The sequence below is a fragment of the Oncorhynchus gorbuscha genome, unplaced genomic scaffold (assembly GCF_021184085.1).
Source record: "Oncorhynchus gorbuscha isolate QuinsamMale2020 ecotype Even-year unplaced genomic scaffold, OgorEven_v1.0 Un_scaffold_2803, whole genome shotgun sequence".
In the NCBI taxonomy this organism is placed as follows: Eukaryota; Metazoa; Chordata; class Actinopteri; order Salmoniformes; family Salmonidae; genus Oncorhynchus; species Oncorhynchus gorbuscha.
In genome coordinates this window covers 2327-25841 of record NW_025747212.1, presented here as the reverse complement: position 1 = coordinate 25841, position 23515 = coordinate 2327, and the positions used below count along the sequence as shown (strand labels likewise).

At 41.7% G+C, this 23515-nt stretch overlaps 2 protein-coding genes across 2 annotated transcripts; one reads left to right on the top strand and one right to left on the bottom strand.

The window, feature by feature from the left end:
- Window positions 1–3065: 3065 nt before the first annotated feature.
- On the bottom strand, window positions 3066–12730 carry LOC124026760 (transcription elongation factor 1 homolog). Its single transcript, XM_046339503.1, has 5 exons — window positions 12595–12730; window positions 11668–11782; window positions 11169–11333; window positions 6235–6305; window positions 3066–3127 (listed from the first exon to the last, which is right to left on the bottom strand). The coding sequence occupies exons 3-5, from the start codon at window positions 11279–11281 to the stop codon at window positions 3066–3068; spliced, it is 246 nt and encodes an 81-aa protein (XP_046195459.1). The 5' UTR covers window positions 11282–11333; window positions 11668–11782; window positions 12595–12730.
- Window positions 12731–13044: 314 nt separating this feature from the next.
- On the top strand, window positions 13045–19128 carry LOC124026761 (mitochondrial cardiolipin hydrolase-like). The gene is made up of 4 exons (XM_046339504.1): window positions 13045–13315; window positions 13743–13933; window positions 14351–14580; window positions 18295–19128. Exons 2-4 carry the CDS (start codon window positions 13743–13745, stop codon window positions 18552–18554), a joined length of 681 nt encoding a protein of 226 aa, XP_046195460.1. The 5' UTR covers window positions 13045–13315; the 3' UTR covers window positions 18555–19128.
- The last annotated feature ends 4387 nt before the right edge of the window (window positions 19129–23515 follow it).

Below are 23515 nucleotides of genomic sequence, written 5' to 3'. Positions count from 1 at the left end.
TGGTTGCAGATTGGCATTCTTCTAGCGTGTGTTGGGGAGAAATGGGTTGAAATACATTTTAGTACATTATTATTGTTGATAATGTATTTCCAATAAATCAACGTTAGGTTTCCTTGTATATTTAGTCATTTCATGGCATTGTTTTGTAATAATAAATTTAATTTGCAGAGCTTTTCATTAGTTAATCTCAAAGCGCATAAAGCTAAACAAATTAAAATTCAGATGGTAGAAATGGGCATCGAATGTTCCCATTTGGCTTCTGATGAAAGGCTGGGAGTTGAGGCCGCTTGGATTGGAAAGGCAGTGTAGCTTCAGCAGACGGGGCATCGATGGTACAGCCAGAGAGAAACAACCGGGCCGGATCTCTTCACAGTGCACCCATCTGCGTCTCTGATGGCCAGTTCCTCTATAGGACCCGCTCCTCCATTGCCAATCTTGTTGCACCCACTTGGGTGACGCCACGGCAGCTGAAAGCGCACGAAAAACCACTACATTTTGGCAGTGGTTAGAAACATTCCCAAAGCCTACAATCTCTAGACACAGCATGCACTACTTGTCATTCTCTACACACAGCATGCACTACTTGTTGTCATTTCTAGACACAGCATGCACTACTTGTTGTCATCATTCTCTCTAGACACAGCATGCACTACTTGTTGTCATTCTCAGACACAGCATGCACTACTTGTTGTCATTCTCTAGACACAGCATGCACTACTTGTTGTCATTCTCTAGACACAGCATGCACTACTTGTTGTCATTCTCAGACACAGCATGCACTACTTGTTGTCATTCCTAGACACAGCATGCACTACTTGTTGTCATTCTCTAGACACAGCATGCACTACTTGTTGTCATTCTCTAGACACAGCATGCACTACTTGTTGTCATTCTCTAGACACAGCATGCACTACTTGTTGTCATTCTCTTCACAGCATAATTCTCTGGGATGAAACATTCTCTAGACACAGCATGCACTACTTGTTGTCATTCTTCCTAACAGATGAAACAAAGCCGCACATTATTTGGTTCCAGACAGCCAGCTATAAGCCAAAAGGGTAGACTTTATCCCACCCTGCAACTCGAGTTAATACCACGAGATGAAAGTGATTCAAACGCCACAAAAAAATATTTTAGCACAAAGCTACTGTACCTGGGCAACACATCACTGTACATAACACAATCAACTGTTTCTATGCCCTGTAAACATTCCTTACTAATTTGCATCGTTTAAATGCAGCAATTACATGCACATACATTATGCAACTTGTTAATGGTGGATGTGTAAAAAGTTTCTAAATGGCAAGTTGTGTGAGCACAGCTTCAGGTGTCTAGAAACAAAATACTTGTTACCTTGGAACGCAAGTGGCGCCATTGTGTGGGTTATTGGCAGCCTTGACAAACAGAGACTAGAGTGACACTTGACCACACACGAATGAGAGAGATTGAGATAGGGATGGAGGGATATAACAAAAACTGATAACCACTATCATCGTGATCATAACTCTCATTGTCAATATCCACAGCTGAGAACCATGGGCAACGCACACAATCACACAAATGCATTGGGGCAAACATACACACACGGTGCTCACGTCTGAGTTATGACGAGGAAAATGTTAAGGTTTTAGTGGTAAACTGTACAGTTTATGTTTCTCTAGCTAGCCTACTATCAGGTATAACAGAAACGGCATGTCTTCCAGTAGAAACATGCTCTATATAGCTGGTTAACTCTCAGACCGCGACACAGACACATTCATTGTGGATGTCAAAATACAACACTTTAATTTGTCACATTGAAAATAAAAATCATTACAATATTACAACGGGCAACCAATTGCAAATCATTGGCAATTTCTTATCATTTGAAAACTAAAATAATCAAAATCAATAATACTCATTTGGACCTACTCGTTTATGTACCATCCTACCTCTCGCTTTTAGTACATTTTCTCTAACTAAGGAATGGTGCAACATGTCTTCAGGAGATACCGTAAATCCATTTTCACATTAAGAAAAAGGACCTGGGATATTCTTTAGAAAATATTTCATAACCACTTGAGAGTTTAGACTGTTCCAGAAAAGCAGGATCAATGACGAGCCAGCTAACAGTCCCAACAAATCCAACTTTGAAATCGTCAAGAGGTATAATTGACTTTGACAACCAACAACAACCCATATTCAAGTTTAGCTTTCTAAATATAAAATAAAGATATATTTAATCTGCATATCAAAGTTAGCTACACTTTACAATCCTACTTTCTGAACACCCCACTAGGTTACTCTGCATAAACACACTCCAGAGTTACACCAAATATACCCCAATGGAATGACCCAACACCATGGTATTGCTGTACTCTGTGGTATTGCGTATCTCTGTACACAGGGAGAGTAAAACTAATTGTGGTAAAACAGAAACTAACCCAAGAGCTGCAACTAACTGTATAATCCTACCAGTAAGCTAGGAGCCATGACAACTGACCGCTAAATGAAGTCTGCAGAATTAAAACGGTGAGTAGGGGAATAGGTTGACTTAACCAGAGTCATATATTCTAAGGTCACATCCCACATGGAACCCTATTCCTATATTGTGCACTATTTTCCACCCGAAATACCCTACGGGAGCAGGTCAAAAGTAGTGCTCCTAGATAGGGAAATGGGAAGCCATTTGGGGCGTAACCTATACAGAAAATGCTCTGGACCGAACCATGGCTACTCAAGACAGTCTCGTGGACGCCAGGTCACTAGTGTGGGAGATGTGCGGTGAGGTAAAGGTCAGAGGTTGCTTACCAGGTTGACTACATTGTAGGCATCTGCCAGATCTCACAACGCCTGGATAGTTGGTTCACATATCAGCTAACCACATGAAACAGCACATGATGCCCAACAGCAGTTGATGACGGGCAACTATTGGTTGATGCAATGCTGCACGCTCTGCAATGTAGTCGGCCTGAACGGGACCATCTCTGAGCTGAAGACTGGCAGTGATTGGTGAGAAAACAGACGAGCCACCCTAAATCAGCTTCCTGTTCCAACGTGAGGTCTTCCGCCCCGGTGAGCCTGGGCTACTGATTGGCTGCTTGTTGTCCTATCCAATCACTGTACACATCCACAGGCTCTGACAGATCTTAGAGAGTAAGGTAAGGGACATGTAACTTATAGACACACTCAACCTAGAAAATGTTAGCAACAGGAGATTGGAGAGTAGATGTGAATGCATGCAGCTGTCTAGTCATTGGTGTATTTACATTTGAGCCATTTATCAGATGCTCTTATCCAGAGGAACTTACTGTGCTGTTAGCATTCCTGATGTTAAAATACCTATAAAACAATCTTATCATAATAGCCAATCCCATTGGATATGGGCATTACATCCTTAGAAATGACCATTGCCGCAGTCTTATTGATTACGTATCAACTAGTACGGCTACATGCACACGTAATGTGATTATTGTGATAGTCAGATGAATATAATAGTTTGATTAAAAACTGCCTATAGGCCCACACGTCTTGTCTCAAGAAAATGTCAAATGTTTAATACCTCAAACACCAAGTTAGTCATACGTCATTTCAGAGTAGGTCGCTATCACTGTCATGGTGAATGGTAATTCTTCACGCTTTTACTGGTGAAATGTTCAGACTGCCTGTCAATCATTTGATCTCAATCAGTTTCATGGGAATATGAATTTAGATCTTCTTGAATTACTGTTTTGTGACCAAATGGAAGCAGATGGTGTTAAAATATTAACATTTCTTGTTATTTTGCATCAAAGCGCTGCTCGGCGTGCACACTGTTGAGTCTTGGGTAAAAAAGAGGACTACTCAGCTTCAGATAAGAAACGACAGAAGAGGTGTTTCTGGTGTAACATTACAGGCCTGGTAAAGCAGACTATATGCCATTATATTCTGATTATTATTATATTCTGACTACTACGTAAAAACACAAATTACACATTGCATCCTGCGAGACATTGACTTCTCTTTGTTCTAACGTTACTAAACAAGCACCATTGTGAGAAGTGATAATCTTCCATTTGTAATAAGATGAGAAGGACTATTAGTTGTCGGCTACATCTAGAGTGATTTTGAGCACTTAGAATCTTGGTGCTGAAAGGACAGCAGTGGTCCTCGTGTCGCTCTGGGGCCCGTAGAGTAAATGACCATCGTGACGACACGTTGTGAATGTGGATCCTAGCTCGTTGGTGTCGTGGTAAAGGTCCATGCGGTGATCAGTTTGTCTGCATACACAACAGAGGGGGCACGTTTCTGTAAGCTAAGCACTCAGTAGGTCGAGTTCAAGTGCATTGTACAAGACTGTTTTGAGGACAGCCGTTTTAGCGAACCCTGGTCAGGTTTTTGTCACGCCTGATTTGGCCTCTCAAAGTGGTCACGTCCACCGACGGGCCTCTACACACACGCCTACAGTTCATCCTTCATGCCACCGCCAGAGAGAAAAACAAACACAGTAATACCACCATTTAGGCTACCTACCTATAGGCTGCTATAGACTACATATTGATTTAGTTTGTCATTCTATCGTTTATGGGACTAGTGGTCATTATAAATAAATCATATTTAGGCCTATCAGAATTAATTTGACCATGCAGCCCCGTGTTCTCAATTTGAGAAATGTGAGGGTATTAACATACTAACTTGAAATAAATATTATTATTTTATTATTACTTAGAATTAAATTACTTAAACAAAATATGCCTTATTAGGCTATGCAATCATTCTGGGCAGTGCCTTGGAATTCACGTTAGAAAGATGAGTTTGGCTGGTCTTTTGGTTTGAGGATCATGCGGTGAGCTATGGAAGCCAAGTCTGTTAATTTAACTTATTCTCCCATGCCCTAATCAATAGTCTGCACACATCTACTTTGTAACAATATCTTGAATAAAATAGAATATATTTGAAAATGATAATTTCAAGAAAATAGTTTACAAATGCGTATAGCTATACTTCCGTAGTGACTAGTTCAGTTGTGCTGAATATTTACAGTTGAGAGACAACTTTAGTACTGTTCCAAACTTAAACTTTCCTTTAGTTTTTAAATAGGCTGTATAGAAATCACAACGTCTCCGGTGCTGCAGCATGCGCTCAGGTGTTGTCCTGCTCTGTTGTGGTATTAACAAAAGATTCTGATCGTCTCCGGTGCTGCAGCATGCGCTCAGGTGTTCTCTGCTCTGTTGTGGTATTAACAAAAGATTCTGATCGTCTCCGGTGCTGCAGCATGCGCTCAGTTGTTCTCTGCTCTGTTGTGGTATTAACAAAAGATTCTGATCGTCTCCGGTGCTGCAGCATGTGCTCAGGTGTTGTCCTGCTCTGTTGTGGTATTAACAAAAGATTCTGATCGTCTCCGGTGCTGCAGCATGCGCTCAGGTGTTCTCTGCTCTGTTGTGGTATTAACAAAAGATTCTGATCGTCTCCGGTGCTGCAGCATGCGCTCAGTTGTTCTCTGCTCTGTTGTGGTATTAACAAAAGATTCTGATCGTCTCCGGTGCTGCAGCATGCGCTCAGGTGTTCTCTGCTCTGTTGTGGTATTAACAAAAGATTCTGATCGTCTCCGGTGCTGCAGCATGTGCTCAGGTGTTCTCTGCCCTGTGGTGGTATTAACAAAAGTCTCCAGTTATGTAAAATGACTGCCTTCCAGAGGCTGCATATGCGCCTCAGGTGTTCTCTGCCCTGTTGTGGCATTAACAAAAGATTCTGACTGCCTCCTCGGTGCTGCAGCATGCGCTCAGGTGTTGTCCTGCTCTGTTGTGGTAAAAAAGAGATTCAGCATGCAGGTGTTGTCTTTTTGTTATAATGGATATCTTTTCACCTCAGGTGTTCTCTGTCCTGTTGTGGTAGGGTCTGTGAATCCACCATTAAACAAAAGATTCTGATCAGGGCTACTTTGTCATGTACAAAGTGAAGAACAGTTTTTATAAAACTGTAAAATGATGTAGAATTTTCATGAAATGTTTATAAAAGCCAATTTGGTCTCATACCAAAATAAGAGATTCAGGTAGCCTCTCCTTGTGGTTAAAGCGTTGGAAGAACAGGCTTATAAAAACTGCATATGGGGCGGCAGGTAGCCGAAAGGTTCCAAAGGCTGTAAGATCAATCCCGAGCTGACAAACATTTGTCGTTCTGCAGTTTAATATCAAATTATTAGCGTATGTAAACATACTCAATGTGATTACACAGAACAATAGCTGTTGGGTGAGTTCAATAGACTTCAAAGGATACAGGTAATGGGGGTTTGGAACTCCTCCAGGCAAACTGTGCATGATATTATCCCAGTATTTCTGGTCCTTTCCCTGTTGGCAATACAAGAAAATCAAAAGTTTAAACAAAGTATTAATAAATAGTTGCATCATTAAAATGTCAGAGCTACAGCCTGAGGTGCAGTACCTCCTAGAGAACTACACTAAAATATATAACATTACACACAAGTATGTGGATATCCCTTGAATAGTAGACGGACTATTTCCAGCCACACTATTACTGACAGGTGTATAAAATTGAGCACACAGCCATGCAATTCCATAGACAAACAGGCAGTAGAATGGCCTAATGAAGAGCTCAGTGACTTTAAAGATGGGCACAATACAGGATTCCACCTTTCCAACAAGTCAGTTTGTCCAAATTCTGCCCTGCATGAACTGCCCCTGTCAACTGTAAGTGCCGTTAATGAAGTGGAAACGCCTAGGAGCAACAACAGCTCTGCTGCGGAAGGGTAGTCACACAAGTTCACAGAATGGGACCACCGAGTGCTGAAGCGCGTAAACCCATCTGTCCCCCGGTTGCAACACTTCACTACCGGAAGTCCCAAACTGCCTCTTGAAGCAACGTCAACACAATGAACTGTCTGGCGGGAGCTTCATGAACGGCTGTCGAGCAGCTGCACAGAAGCCTAAGATCACCATGCCAAGTGTCAAATGGAGTGCAAAGACTCTAATTGGGACTTTGGAGCAGTGAAACACGTTCTCTGGCGTGATGAATCATGCTTCACCGTCTGCAGTCCAACAGGCTAATCTGGCTTCGTCGATGCCAGAGAACGCTACCTGCCACAATGTGCATAGTACTAACTGTAAAGTTCAGGAGGAGGAATAATAGTCTGGGGCTGTTTTTCCAATGATTGCAAGCAGTCCCTTAGTTCCAGTGAAGATTTAATGCTACAGAATACAATGACATTCTAGACGATTCTGTAAGCCTAACTTTGTGGCACCAGCTTAGGGAAGGCCCTTTCCTGTTTCAGCATGACAATGCCCCTGTGCACAAAGTGAGGTCCATACCTGGTTTGTCGAGATCGTTGTGGAAGAACTCTGGACTGGCCTACCAAAGCCCTGACCTCAACCCCATCGAACATCTTTCAGATTATTTGGAAAGCCGAGCAAGCCAGGCCCCACAGCAATGCTCCAACATCTAGTGGAAAGCCTTTTCAAAAGAGTGTAGGCAGAAAAGGAGTGGACCAACTCCATATTAATGCCCATTGACTTTGGAATGTGATGTACGACAAGCAGGTGTCCACATACCTATGGTCACGTAGTGTGCTTTTGACCAGGGCACATAGGGTTCTGGTCAAAGTACGTATGGAATAGGGTGCCATTTGGGAGGTAACGTCTGTGTATGCTATCCTTGATGCAGTAAAAAATGTAAAACATTGAACAATGAAGCTTTATGAAACATATTTTTTAGTGCTAACCCATTACACCTCTTCCTTTACTGAATTTGCAGGTTTTACGCACCAGTCAAACCTTTAGAAGAGCGCGATGGTTCTCTTTTGATTTGCCATTTGGGAGATAGCCATACTGTACTTTATTTATTTTTTCAGATCAGCTTTAATATTGCAGAATAATGGAAGCTAGAATCTATGTATACACACACACTACTAGAGGTCGACCGATTAATAGGTATGGCCGATTTCAAGTTTTCATTATAAAAATTGGTAATCTGCATTTTTGGATGCCGATTATGGCCGATTACATTGCACTGCACGAGGAAACGTGGCAGGCTGACCACCTGTTACACGAGTGCAGCAAGTAGCCAAGGTAAGTTGCTAGCTAGTATTAAACTTCTTATAAAAACAATCAATCTTCACATAACCACTAGTTAACCTAGTAATATCATCAACCATGTGTAGTTTACTAGCTTGCCCTGTGTTGCATATAATCAATGCGGTGCCTGTTAATTTATCATCGAATCACAGCCTACTTCGCCAAACGTGGGATGATTTAACAAAAGCGCACTCACGAAAAAAGCACAATCGTTGCACGAATGTACCTAACCATAAACATCAACGCCTTTCTAAAAATCAATACACAGAAGTTGATATATTTTTAAACCTGCATATTTGTTTTTTTATTATGTTAGCAGGTAATATTAACTAGGGAAATTGTGTCACTTCTCTTGCGTTCATTGCACTCAGAGTCAAGGTATATGCAACTGTTTGGGCCGCCTGGCTCGTTGCGAACAAATTTGCAAGAATTTTACATAATTATGACATAACATTGAAGGTTGTGCAATGTAACAGCAATATTAAGACTTATGGTTGCCACCCGTCTGATAAAATACGGAACGCTTCGTATTTCACTGAAATAAACGTTTTGTTTTTTAAATTATAGTTTCCGGATTTGACTATATTAATGACCAAAGACTCGTATTTATGTGTTTATTATACTATAATTAAGTTTATGATTTGATAATTGATAGAGCAGTCTGACTGAGCTGTGGTAGGCAGCATCAGGCTCGTAAGCATTCATTCAGCACTTTACTGCGTTTGCCAGCAGCTCTTAGCAATACTTTAATCACAGCGCTGTTTATGACTTCAAGCCTATCCACTCCTGAGATTAGGCTGGCATTACTAATGTGCCAATTAGAACATACAATAGACAAAGGTATATGAAATACAAATGGTATAGAGAGAGAAATAGTTGATACGTTATAATTCCTAATAATAACTACAACCTAAAACTTCTTAACTGGGAATATTGAAGAACTGGGAATATGGAACCACCAGCTTTCATATGTTCTGAGCAACGAACTTAAACGTTAGCTTTTTACATGGCACATATTGCATTTTTAATTTCTTCTCCAATACTGTGTTTTTGTATTATTTAAACCAAATTGGGCATGTTTCATTATTTATTTGAGACTAAATTGATTTTATTTATGCATTATATTAAGTTAAAATAAAAGTGTTCACTGTTCATTCAGTATCGTTGTAATTGTCATTATTACAAATACATTTTTAAAAAATAGTTACAAAATAATAATAAATAATAAAAAAAAATTTCTTCTAACGGCCGATTAATCGGTATCGGCTTTTTTGGGTCCTCCAATTATCGGTATTGAAAAATTATAAAATCGGTCGACCTCTACATGGTACAAATCAAAAGTTTGGACGCCTACTCATTCCAGGGTTTGTAGAATAATAGTGAAGACATCAAAACTATGAAATAACACATGGAATCATGTAGTACCCCAAAAATGTGTTTGAAAAATCTCATATATTTAGATTTGTTTAAGTGCCAAGAGTGTGCAAAACATCAACGCAAAGTGTGGCTACTTTGAAGAATCTAAAATATATTTTGATTTGTTCACTTTTTTGGCTACCACATGATTCCATGTGTTATTTCATAGTTTTGATGTCATCACTGTTACTCTACAATGTAGAAAATTGTAAAAATAAAGAAAAGTATGCATATATAAACTCAGCAACAAACAAAAAAAAACATCCCTTTCCAGGACCCCGCCTTTCAAAGGTAATTCGTAAAAATCCAAATAACTTCACAGAACTTCATTGTAATGGGTTTAAACACTGTTTCCCATACTTGTTCAATGAACCATAAACAATTAATGAACATGCAGCTGTGGAACGGTCATTAAGACGCTAACAGCTTACAGAAGGTAGGCAATTAAGGTCACAGTTATGAAAACTTAGGACACTAAAAGAGGCCTTTCTACCGACTCTGAAAAACACCAAAAGAAAGATGCCGAGGGTCCCTGCTCATCTGCGTGAACGTGCCTTAGGCATGCTGCAAGGAGGCATGAGGACTGCAGATGATGGCCAGGGCAATAAATTGCAATGTCTGTACTGTTGAGACACCTAAGACAGCGCTACAGGGAGACAGGACAGACTGCTGATCGTCCTCGCAGTGGCAGACCACGTGTAACAACACCTGCACAGGATCAGTACAGCCGAACATCACACCTGCAGGACAGGTACAGGATGGCAACAACAACTACCCGAGTTACACCAGGAACGCACAATCCCTCCATCAGTGCTCAGACAGTCTGCAATAGGCTGAGAGGCTGGACTGAGGGCTTGTAGGCCTGTTGTAAGGCAGGTCCTCACCAGACATCACTGGCAACAATGTCACCTATGGGCACAAACCCACCGTCGCTGGACCAGACAGGACTGGCAAAAACTGCTCTTTCAGTGACGAGTCACAGTTTTGTCTCACCAGGGGTGATGGTCGGATTCGCGTTTATCATCGAAGGAATGAGCGTTACACCGAGGCTTGTACTCTGGAGCGGGATCGATTTGGAGGAGGGTCCGCCATGGTCTGGGACGGAATGTCACAGCATCATCTGGTGCAGTCCATGGGGGGAGATGCACTGCAGTACTTAATGCAGCTGGTGGCCATACCAGATACTGACTGGACACATTATTCAATTTATGTTAGTCACATGTCTGTGGAACTTGTTCATTTCTCAGAACAAGACTAGACTGATGAGTTTCAGAAGAAAGTTCTTTGTTTCTAGCCATTTTGAGCCTGTAATCGAACCCACAAATACTGATGCTCCAGATACTCAACAAGTCTAAAGAAGGCCAGTTATATTGCTTTTTAATCAGGACAACAGTTTTCAGCTGTGCTAACATAAAAGGGTTTTCCAATGAACAATAAGCCTTTAAAAATTATAAAAACTTGGATTAGCTAACACAACGTGCCATTGGAGTGATGGTTGCTGATAATGGGCCTCTGTACACCTATGTAGATATTATATTTTTAAAAATCAGACGTTTACAAAAATCAGACATTAACCATGTCTACACTGTATTTCTGATCAAGTTGATGTTATTTTAAATGACAAAAAACAAGAACATTTCTAAGTGACCCCAAACTTCTGAACGGGAGTATATATATACACTTAATATACTGTACTTTGTTACTTACATTTTCACATCACATGACTTTTCGTGATTGCAGAACGGACAGGTGAATTGAGTGTCCAAATTTCCAGTAAGCTTCTTCTTTGGGGGGCTTTCTCTGGACTTGCGGCGACCCATATTAGGTAGTCTTCACGTGTACCGTAACGTTAGCTAGATAGTTGGCTTAACTCTGTGGAGCAAATGTACATCAAAAACAAATAATGCAATTTTGTAACGGAATGGATCGCAGTCGTTCAATCAACTCAACGTTTAGTAAACTGTAAATTAACAATATAATCCTGCTAGCTAGCTAGGTGCATGTAGCTAGCTAGTTTAGCTACTACAACAACAACGTGTGTTGTTGTCATAAACTCAGTTAACTCTCCAACATCTTTCCTTGTCGATGGTATAGTATCATGAAACCGAATGGTTCGTTATTAATAATGGAAAGAACAACATTATATATAATCAAGCTAGCTTATATTATATCATTTTTCCATGAAACCATGTATTTGTTTAGCTACCTTTCCTAAGACCACACTCCGGCTTTTTAGTGAAGAAATCAAGCAAGGAGAACCGGAAGTTCTTCTTCTTCTTTAAAGTTACGGCAAACTACACCTATTGGTATATTGCCGCCACCTAATGTACGGAGTATTGAAACAAAACACACAAACAGTCCCACTGAGTCCTCAGAAATGCCCAGGCACACACACAAAGATGCCTATTTTCTCCGATTTCCTCTCCGTTTGTGCTGTGTAGTTGAAAACCAAGTTAATAAATGCTATAAAGTCCACCTTAATATGCTAAATGTCATGATCCCTCTGTTAACACGGAACATATTGTTTCTACTACTACAATCACTTTTTCAACTTCACTCCTTCCACTCGTCTCCGTCTCAATGCCTTCAGATACATTCTGGACAGCCCTTACTCTTGCCCATACGTCTCATTCACCCTAACAGGACACTTCAGAAAATCGGGTGCATGTTCACCACCACTTTGCAGCATTTAGGCTCAGCTGGCATAGAATACACCTCCCGTCCACATACACTTGACACATGACCAAATAATTTAGATTTATCACACTGCATGGGTTTGGGCATGAAGGCTCTTGCATGAAATCCCATATAACCCAAATACACGTGAGAGAGAGAGACTCTTCATAAATAAACACAATAGAATGGCTGGATGAAGTGGGTTTCTGCATCCGTTGTTGTGCACCAACCACTTGACCCAATTCTTCTTGTATATCCTTTGCATTTACTTCTAGCGCCACCCCAGAGATAACACCATTGATAACACTCATCGACGCCACCTCATCCAACGCATCCACAATTTTAATAGAGACTTCAAACGGATCTCCCAGGAAACAACCTCGAGCCAAAACCCCTATTCCAACCAACAAATACTCAGAACAAGATTTGGATTTACTAGTTTCCACTACCACTTTACTTCTCTTATTTCCTTTTGCATTCGTCACTGTAATCAAATGATTCTCATCTCCACTCGACACGCCATCTGATTCAAACAGAACATCTGCTTCAGCCATTTTTCCTCCTGAGATCGCCTTCAGAACCGGATGTTAACATGAACAACTGGCGTCATCTTCTTCTTTGTCTTCTTGGTAAGTTTTATTGGCGAATCGCAACCAACTGATAAGTGCATACACATACACCAACTGTACAGGTGTGTGAATCCTTTCACGACCTATATATTCTCTTAACTAACCCTGCATTTCTAATACAATAAAATGATTCCCTACAAACCTCACTAATTCCATCATCCCCATCCAACCTCTCTGACCCTGTCAAACAACCCCTCTTTCTACACCATACGTTTCACAAAATAATGTAACGACCCTGGGTTTATAAGCGCGGAAATCGACTCTGCCGTTTTAGTATGCTTTTGCGTCACAGTCGATAGCGCGCCGAACCTCGGGCTAGAAGGTCGAGGGTTCGAGACCTGCTCCCTGCTGTTTCATTAAATGAATTACAATAATAATACATGTTCAACCGTTTTAACAACTGTCCACTGATTGGTGGAAACGTTGCAAATATCCCGCGAGTTTTAAATTGATTGACAGCTCTAGAGCACTGGTCGACCTTCGTCTTCGAAGTCCACTCAACTAAAAGTCCATCGTGAAAACAGATGCTCGACGGTGAAAAAAGTCAAGGTAGCTAAAGTGGTTTAAAATAAGAGTTCATTCTAGCACACAGCATGTATGAACTGAGATATTGTGCTTATGAAGGTAGCTCAGACTTGCAGAGATAAGATAGTTAGATGGCCCTGACTAATAAACTAATTTAGCTGGCTAACTATCGAAGTTGCTATAGCCTCTGCACCGGGCTGCAGCAGTGGTCCATTATTTGCTAGCGATGTCATTGTCCTTATAAAGCTGGTGAAAACGAGCTCCGTTCACAAGTTAATGGCTGTTTTGCATATCCAACAGACCTCAACTATCATTAGCTGTCAAGACTTCACCCTAGCTAGGCTAATCCTAACCAAGAGCTGAAAGGCAGGGGAAAGGTGGGAAGGCCTACTGTATGTAATTTAGCGCTTCCATTCAACATTTTCATGACAACTTCTCCCGCTGCCCACAGATGTCAGTGGTTCAGATGGTGAAGATCGTGGGTCTGGGGGCTGTGGCCCTCACTCTCAGTGTGGAGTGGTTGGGCTGGCTCTTCTGTCGTCTCTGGCCCAGGAAAATATCCAGAGGGCCCCTGAAAGAAGTCTTCTTTTTCCCTACAGAGGTCGCCTGCACGGAGCGTCTCTTCACTCCTAACTCACCATTGTAAGTAATAGAATGTGTTCCAAATGGCACCTTTTACCAGGGCCCTGTAGTGGCCCAGTAGTGCATACTAGTGCCCTAGGGTACCACTTGGGATGCCAGTACAGTCAACATTAACTACTCACCATCATATTCATTAATAATATATCTATCCAATGTCTCCAAGAATGTGGCTGTTTTTTGATAGCCTTTCTGTTGATTTGAGATGTTTTGCTATGGGATAGGAATAATGATTCAATGAGTGACTACTATACAGTAGATACACCTTCCACAGTAACTCCTTCTCTCTCTCCTTTCCTCTCCCTCTTATCCTCCTCTCCTCTGTCCCCCATCATCTTCCCCTGTCCCCATCATCTTCCCCTCCTCTTTCCCTCTCCCATTCTTTCTCTTTCCTCCCTCTTTCCCCATCCCCCCCTCCAGCCCCTGCCCCTGTCCTTTACCCCACAACATCAACACCTCCTTCACCCGTCTCCTGGGCCACATCCTGTCTGCCTCCTCCTCCTTGGACCTGTGTGTGTTCGCCTTCACCAACCTGGACCTGAGCCGGGCCGTGCTGGCCCTCCACACCAGGAGCATCCCCATCCGTATCCTCACTGACATGGACTACACCCTCATCACCGGCTCCCAGATAGGGGCCATCCGCAGAGCAGGTAGGTTGATGGCAGAGGCCCAATCCTAAAGCAGTTATTGGAACCTACCACCTAGCTATGTACAATCCCCCTATCCTCCGACATCACTCATCTGCAAATCAGGTTGGGCCAGGGGTTCCCAAAGTTTTTCACTCAGGCCCCCCTTCCAGCATTGGGGGACATCCCACGCGCCATGTCTATTTCTATGGGAACAAGCACTGTTCATGGCACAATGTTCACACCCCTCTTGTTGACAGAGAGAAAATGTTGCAGGTTTGTTTGTTTTCTGGAATTATATACATTTTGCCTTCTCTAATATGTATTCATGTAATTTTTGTCTGACTCAAACATTACAACTAAATCTATGGGCTAAAAAACCTAGCTAAAAAATATTAGCTGACATGGGCTAGTTGATCTGGACATTTCTGAGTTGTAAATAGCTCTCTAAGGTATGCAATGACTAACATGCCATGAGAAAAACTGGGGAGGAGGTGATAATGCAGAGTCTGAAGTCATTTGATCTTATTGATCAATCAATTCAGTCAAAGTTATTTCTGGAGTGTTATAACTAGATCCCAGAGTGGTTCCTGGTTCCTGGTTATAGCCTAATCATAATTCATGTGATTTACAATGTGGTTTTATCATGCTGCTCTGCACTCCCAACTTCTTCAGTGTAGTCAGTTACACACTGTCCATGCTCATAATGCAGAGATAGTGTTTGCATCTCAAATGGCACCCTATTCCCTATATAGTACACTACTTTTTGGTCGGAACTAGTGTAGGGCTGCAAGATGTGGGCAGAAAAGCTAATTGTGAATAAAAACAGGTTTTTAACCAAACACTGTGATTGCTATTTGACATGTGATATAGATCAAACTCTTGGGCAGACTGTTGGAATCATAGAAATAGAATGATTTACATTAAGAAGAAAAGTGGAAAGCAAAATGTTCTTGTTTGGAACAATCGGTTGACTTAACAGAACAGCATGTGAACTAGGTGAATCTAACGGCGAGGAGGAGGAACTGCACCGCTTGAGTGACGGGGCGGAGCTTGGTGTGTGTGGGAAGCAGTCGCAAGAGGAGACAAATCACAGAGTAAACTTTAAAAACAAACCCTACACAAGGCTGAGATGCAAAAATATTGCATGAGACATGGATCTCTTGCGATATGGAAATATTTCGATGTGAATTCAATGAATTGGGCAGACCTACTATATAGAGAATAGGAACGCAGTCAGAGGGATGATAGAATATGTTGCAAGTGTGGTCTGGCCCTAGTGGGCTTGCCAGCACAAGCACAGACGAGTCAGAAAGCTGTGGATTTGCACATGGAATGTAGACTTGGGAGCACCAATGCAGCTCTGATAAATACATTGAATAGCACACGGTTACATCTGTATTGTGGTTTCAAGTCCTGTGTGCTCAGGCTGTGGTTAGGCTACATTTGTATCATTTGAGGGGCGAGCATCACAAGCAAAGTCATTTTGTATCAATTTACTTCACCCACGAGAACCATTAGCACAGGCAAATCTGATTGGGCTAGCTGTATCAAAGCCTCTGCCATAGAAACCAATGGAGCATGGCTTTGTGTCTGTGGTTGCATAACTTTCACCTACACAATGCAGAAAAAACACTTGTCTCTAGTTCAGCCCGTTCAAAACTAAAGATCTATTTTACCGGAGCTACACTGAACAAAAATAGAAACGCATCATGCAACAATTTCAAAGATTTTACTGAGTTACAGTTCGTATAAGGAAATCCGTTAACTGAAATAAATTAGGCCCTAAATCTATGGATTTCACATGACTGGGAAAACAGATATGTATCTGTTGGTCACAGGTACCTTAAAGAAAGGTAGGGGCATAGATCAAATAAAATGTCAGTATCTGGTGTGACCACCATTTGCCTCATGCAGTGCGACACATCTCCTTCACATAGAGTTGATCAGTCTATTGATTGTGGCCTGTGGAATGTTGTCCCACTCCTCTTCAATGGCTGTGCGAAGTTGCTGGATATTAACGGGAACTGGAACACGCTGTCGTACACGTTGATCCAGAGCATCCCAAACATGCTCAATAAGTGACACGTCTGGTGAGTATGCAGGCCATGGAAGAACTGGGAAATTTTCCGTATCCAGGAATTGTGTACAGATCCTTGGGACATGGGGCCGTGCATTATCATGCTGAAACATGAGGTGTTGGTGGCGGATGAATGGCACGAAAATGTGCCTCAGTATCTCTGTGCCTTCAAATTGCCATCAATAAAATGCAATTGTGTTCGTTGTCTGTAGCTTATGACTGCCCATACCACAACCCCAGCGCCATCATGGGACACTCTGTTCACAATGTTGACATCAGCAAATCGCTCGCCCACACGACGCCATACAGGCTTTCTGCCATCTGCCCCGTACAGTTGAAACCAGGATTCGTCCATGAAGAGCAAACTTCTCCAGCGTGCCAGTGGCCATCGAAGGTGAGCATTTGCCCACTGAAGTTGGTTACGACGCCAAACTGCAGTCAGGTCAAGACACTGGTGAGGACGATGAGCACACAGATGAGCTTCCCTGAAACGGTTTCTGACCATTTTTTAAGAAATTCTTCGGTTGTGCAAACCCACAGTTTCATCAGTTGTCAGGGTGACTGGTCTCAGATGATCCCACAGGCGAAGAAGCTGGATGTGGGGAGGTCCAGGGCTGGCATAGTTACACTTAGTTTTCTGTTGTACGGCTGGTTGGATGTACTGCCAAATTCTCTAAAACGATGTTAATGGCGGCTTATGGTAGAGAAATAAACATTACATTATCTGGCAACAGCTCTGGTGGACATTCCTGCAGTCAGCATGCCAATTGCACGCTCCCTCAACTTGAGACATCTGTGGCATTGTGTTGTGACAAAACTGAACATTTTAGAGTGGCCTTTTATTGTTCTCAGCACAAGGTGCACCTGTGTAATGATTATCATCTTCTTCATATGTCATGCCTGTCAGATGGATGGTTTATCTTAGCAAAGGAGAAGTGCTCACTAACAGGAATGTAAACAAATTTGTGCCACACATTTTTGGGAAATAAGCTTTTTGTGCCTATGAAAAAATCTAGGCTCTTTTATTTCAGCTCACGAAACATGGGACCAGCACTTTACATGTTGCGTTTATATTTTTGTTTAGTATACATATTCTATTTCTAGCACGGATTTGCGGGACGCTCTTAAGGGGTTAAATACAGTGCTTGACTTGGGCAGGAGCTGAGTACTGGTACCTCGAATGTTCTACTGCTTGCGCTCACGTTCCCCTTTATAGAATATATGTTCAAAGTATTGTGGCGCTCCTCCACCTAAATAGAAACAGTACCGGCATGCAAAATGAGTACCTGAACCTATTTCAGTCCCAAGTCAAGCACTGGGTACACAAAATACAGTTTGGATCAGTTAGATTGAGTTCATTACTACTAAATACATTAACTGGGACATTTTAGATGTGCTGCAAAATTATTTATCCCATCAAGGTGTGCCACAATTTTTTAAAGGAAAAAAAAAAGGTTGGGAACCACTTCCTTAGACAGACAAATGATGAATGGCACAAGCTGTCTGTCTGTCTCTCTTTCTGTTTCTCTCTATTTGGAATCTCTGTGAGGTCCAACTCTGTGGGAGGTGTGACTCCACCACAATGCACCACAACTGTGACTGTATTCATAATATAGCATGGCCCCTCTCATCCTGTGTATTCCCCTTCCATTCCCCAGGCATCTGTGTGAGGTGTGACTCCGGCGCCGTCCACATGCACCACAAGTTCGCCGTGGTGGACGGCCGGCGCCTAATCACCGGCTCCCTGAACTGGACGCTGACAGCCATCCAGAGCAACAAAGAGAACATCCTGGTCACGGAGGAACCGGACCTAGTCCTGCCCTTCATCACTGAGTTCCAGAGGCTCTGGGATGTCAATGACCCGGCTAGGAGACACCTGCTGTCCATCGCTGAGAAACCTGCTAGTTTAGTACTATAGAGAGACAGAGAAACATGGCTGAAATGTTGGTATGGTCAGTAGCTGGTGGTTACTTTTGGTTTACCAACTGGTACGGTGATTATGTAGAATGTTTTATTATATTTTCCATTTGTAAGAAACCTGCTAGTTTAGTATTATGGATAGAAAGGTGTATGGGCCTTATCTGGGACAAACCTGTCCAAATAAAAACAGTATTTATATAAGTGTAGTGTGGTACGTTAGGATTGGGCAGTACTGGTCAAGTACATGATGTATAATTTGGGTAGTTTGCTATCTAGTAGTTTTATATTTTTTCAATCTCAGATAAACCTGCTCATCCACATCTTATCAGAGAAACCAGCTTTCTTCGTCATGTAGACTGAGAGAAACATGGCTTTCATCTGTAGTTTCCTACTTCAGTAGAAGTAATATATTTTTGACAGATCAATCGCTGCTTTAGACTGGTGTGGGGATGATGTAGAATGGGTAGTTTGATATTTTGTACTTGAAAGTTTTTTTATAGTTTTACATTGTACATTGAGGTATTTTGTTATTGTACACAATGTTGTATATATTTTAATACAAAGTCATTTGAATTGTTGTTTTTTGTTTAATGTTACATTGGATAACTAAAAGATAGGAATTTGTTTTGTATGTTAAATGCTATATTTAAAATAAGATTTGATTACAGTATTTGGATAAAGATAGAAATAGTGAGAATACTTCATGTTAACTCAGTCCATCCTATGGCTTATCATTAAGAACCAGACAACTATGCCTAGTCAGAACAATTGCACTGAGAGATAAGTGGTGCATTGCAGTCACGCAGAAGATATTTGTAATGCTTCTCAGAGCACACAGCTCAAATTAAAAATCCACTCTACTGCAATATGGCAGGCCTCCTGCATCTCAATCCCCCAGAATCTGTGTCCCAAATGACAAATTATTCCCTATATAGTGCACTACTTTTGACCACAGGATGAAAAGTAGTGCACTAAATGAGTAGGGTGCCATTTGGCCTTGTGCCCAGGATCTATAGCGTACTTCCTTTTCTCATGCAGGAAGGAGCATTATTTATATGATCAGTCAGAGCCCTGTGTGGTAAAGGCCAGTCAGCTAGACCATACCTTTCATATTGCTCTGTGTCAGCTAGACTGTACAGTATGCTAGACTGCCTTCATCACTTTGCTGTGGGGATGGATATTCAGAAGGCTGAATGAAGAATGATGCAGCATTCAGGTGCTAGTTGGAACTTCTCAGTAATACATAAGGCCCTATTCAATCAAAACCGTAATGTGGGTTGGGTATCCTCAATGATAAGATAGAAATACATTCCCACGGTTTAGTTAGTGGTATAAATATATCAACATGTGTCTAATACACAGGGTTGCACCATTCTGGTAACATTCCCCGGTTTTAAGGAAATCCTGGTAGGAGTTTTCCAGGATTTCTTATTCCCTCCTAATTCCAGGTATTTCCAACCAGGATTTGTGGAAAACCGGGGAATTTTGGTAAAGACACTGGCATTGAAACCCTACTCACATGCCTACATAGCACACTATCGCTGATACTAAAGCTGATTGGGTTTTTCTTTTAACTACGCTGATCCTTGTATGTATTCTCATTTATATCGATTTAATATTTAGTAATATAGGCCTACCATATTTGAGTAACTGTTGTAGAGGAAAAGGTGGAGAATCTTGTATTTGTTTGCCTGGTTGACTATACATTTCCTCTGAACTGTAACAATGTCAACTTTGTTGAACGAGGGGGAGAGAAAATAAGAAAACGAACAATCCATGAAAAAGCAACAATGTTGAAATGCACAACGCGCACCCCTGTGCGCACGGCACTCTTAACTACCGTGGAAGTTCAGCAAACGGGCAACACTACATACAGAGGTTGTGTGAACGTGGATTCATCGCTGTTCTCTGGGTCGGACTGTCGGTGACACTGGGTTAATATAGGGAAACTTCCGCAGCCTTCCATATCACAAACATCTACGGAGGAGCGAGCATGAGATCCGGGAGTACCGTACAGTAGGCGAGAGGAAAGAAAGACATCGAGTTGGAACCGGAGGAGGGAGTGGACGAAAAACGATTCACACTGGATTTGAGGTAAAGAACCCGACAGTATTTTCAGGAGCGTTTCTTATGAGTTTTTGGTTATGATCTTATTTTTCATGTTGTACAGCAATGAGATATTGGCCATATGGAAGCCCGGAGATGCATCCCTTTCATGATTGTCAAACTCAAAAGTTATGGGTGTTTTTAATATTTTTTCGCAAAAGGCTACAATCAGTTTAGACTAGGACCGCTCGTGTGGTTTTGGGACAGCTGTTGCCTTTGTTTACATAATCTTTCAGCAAGTGCCTACAACCAGTATTCTCATTATGTTGTATGCTTTAGGCCTACTATATCAGAGTAGACTAGGCCTATTTGTGCAGATCTATTACCGTCAACTAAATAAATTGATATAATAACGACAGCTGTTGGCCAACTTGAATTGGGAATTTATTGCCTTACTGTTGACTTTTTGAGCAGGCAGTTCAACGGTTTACATTTGTATATTAGTCTTATAGTCTATTGGCCGTACATTCATGAGATTGTAATGTATGCGTCCCAAATGGCACTCCCTAGTGCACAACTTGAAATAGGGTGCCATTCGGGATATACACTTGGAACAGGGTGCCATTCCGCAGACAACCATAAATTGTTTGGGTCATCATATCCGGTTGGGAGGAATTAAAAGCGTCCCACCCATCACCTCAAACAAGTGACCTCCTTTACCGTTTCCATCCACATAAACAAACAAACAAACACACCAGAGCTATGTGGTTCTGATCAGAAGTAGTGCACTCTAGACTAGGGAAAGTAGTATTTTTACATATGCCCACTATGTACAGTGAGTGGAATGTTGCATCATGTCCTGATTCCTTCCTACCTTCTACCACCACTGTGACTCAAGTCCCTCAGGGTCACGTCACGTACACCTTGTCACATAGAACAATGATTCCAGCCTCGGGTTGGAACATACCGAAATATACTTGTAATGTTCCCAACTGTTACTAGTGGAATATGTCATTTTTACTTAATATACCTCAATTTTAAAGGGAAATGTGTAATATCTTTACTTTTGACAGTCCCTTTTAAAGGAGGGGAATATACCTGTGTGGTTTTATGATTGATAAAAAGGCCTACATTGAAATTTAATGTGTTGATATGGGTCAATTTTCCCCATAAAAGCCACAAACAAAGATCCCAACATGAATGCAGTCAGAATTGAGTTCTAAGTGCTATTTTGGCAACAGTAACATGCACTGGTTTCTTCTAGTCGTGTATTCAGTGTGTGTGTCTGTTGGGTCTCTGTAATGCTTAGTTTTTATGGCCCTGGATGGTTTGTGCTGAGCTGGTTGCCAAGGAAACGGTCTTAATCAGGCAAAGAGCACTGCTCAGCGTCCCTCATATGCGCAGTGTCCCTCATATGCTCCAGGCCAGGAGAGAGAGAGAGAGATGGAGAGCGAGAGAGAGAAGAAGTGGACATTCTGGGGTCATTTCCATGTAAAAGGACCCATGAGCATCAACATGTGAAGTTTATAGGAGCATATCAAATTGGGTTGCGAATCCGTCTATATTTTTGAGAAGTTGAGGCATATACACGGCCGTGAGGACACCGAGGTCCGGTTCTTTATGTGAAATGTTTTTTGGACTTCAGTCGGCGTCTTTACTTACTGTTGAGAGTCAGAATAATATAATACAAAAGTGCAATTTCCAAACTTGTTTGCTGCAGATTTCCTTTTTCCCCTCACTGACAGTCACTCAATGAACTCATGTTTGTAGAACAAAATGTAGATTGGTAAATTAGTCTAGTTAGTCTAGCCAGCTATCTAAACTTGTCGTAATCATGGCCGAACTACCGACCGTGTACGTGCCCCGGGCTCCTGACCCCCAGGGGGCAACCATTGATTTTGTTAGTCACTTTCACTACTTTCATATTAACCTTGCATAAGTCATGGCACAAAAAGTAATGGTGGAATTGCAGACAATTTGCTTTAAAAGAGTGACAATGTATCTCCACCCCATAGCAAAAATGTTTTGAATTGCAGGAAATGTTCTGTAAAACTACACACAAAAAAGATGGTTCTGTAAAGCAAACATATTTGTTTACCTTTTGTTTACAAAATACTTCTTCTGCTAACAGATCGCTCAGTATGTAATAAATGATGTTTTTTTAAATTCCGGTGCTGAGTTAATGTGTAGCAGCTAATAGGCTGTGTTTGTAGATTGAATGCGGTGAAGAAAGCTACATTGAAGTACGACAATGTGCCTCAGGATCTCGTCACAGTATCTCTGTGCATTCAAATTGCCATCAATAAAATGCAATTGTGTTCCTTGTCCCTAGATTATTCCTGTCCGTATCATAATGGGCGGCAGGTAGCCTAGTGGTTAGAGCATTGGACTAGTAACCGAAAGGTTGCAAGATCGAATCCCCAAGCTGACAAGGTAAAAATCTGTCGTTCTGCCCCTGAACAAGACAGTTAACCCACTGTTCCTAGGCCGTCATTGAAGTAAGAATTTGTTCTTAACTGACTTGCCTGGTAAAATAAAATGGCACTACAACGTTGAGATCAGCAAACTGCTCCCCCAGACGACGTCATACATGTGGTTTGCGGTTGTAAGGCCGGTTGGATGTACTGACAAATTCTCAGAGTACGTTGTAGGTGGCTTATGGTAGAGAAATTAACATTAAATTCTCTGGCAACACATCTGGTGGATATTCCTGCAGTCAGCATGCCAATTGCACGCGCCCTCAACTTGAGACATCTGTGGCATTGTGTTGTGACACCACTGCACATTTTAGTGACCTTTTTATTGTCCCCAGCACAAAGTGCACCTGTGTAATGATCATGCCGTTTTAATCAGCTTTTTGATATGCCACAGCTGTCAGGTAGATGGATTATCTTGGCAAAGGAGACATGCTCA

What these genes read in the sequence shown, in the direction of transcription:
- LOC124026760 (XM_046339503.1), bottom strand. Translation starts at nt 11,281, where the DNA reads ATGGGTCGCCGCAAGTCCAGAGAAAGCCCCCCAAAGAAGAAGCTTACT. An exon ending in AAGTCATGTGATGTGAAAAT is followed by an intron (nt 6,306 to 11,168) that starts GTAAGTAACAAA and finishes TATTGCCAACAG; the next exon opens with GGAAAGGACCAGAAATACTG. An exon ending in GTTCCAAACCCCCATTACCT is followed by an intron (nt 3,128 to 6,234) that starts GTATCCTTTGAA and finishes TTACTCTCTAAG; the next exon opens with ATCTGTCAGAGCCTGTGGAT.
- LOC124026761 (XM_046339504.1), top strand. Translation starts at nt 13,743, where the DNA reads ATGTCAGTGGTTCAGATGGTGAAGATCGTGGGTCTGGGGGCTGTGGCC. An exon ending in TTCACTCCTAACTCACCATT is followed by an intron (nt 13,934 to 14,350) that starts GTAAGTAATAGA and finishes CCCCCCCTCCAG; the next exon opens with CCCCTGCCCCTGTCCTTTAC. An exon ending in AGGGGCCATCCGCAGAGCAG is followed by an intron (nt 14,581 to 18,294) that starts GTAGGTTGATGG and finishes TCCATTCCCCAG; the next exon opens with GCATCTGTGTGAGGTGTGAC.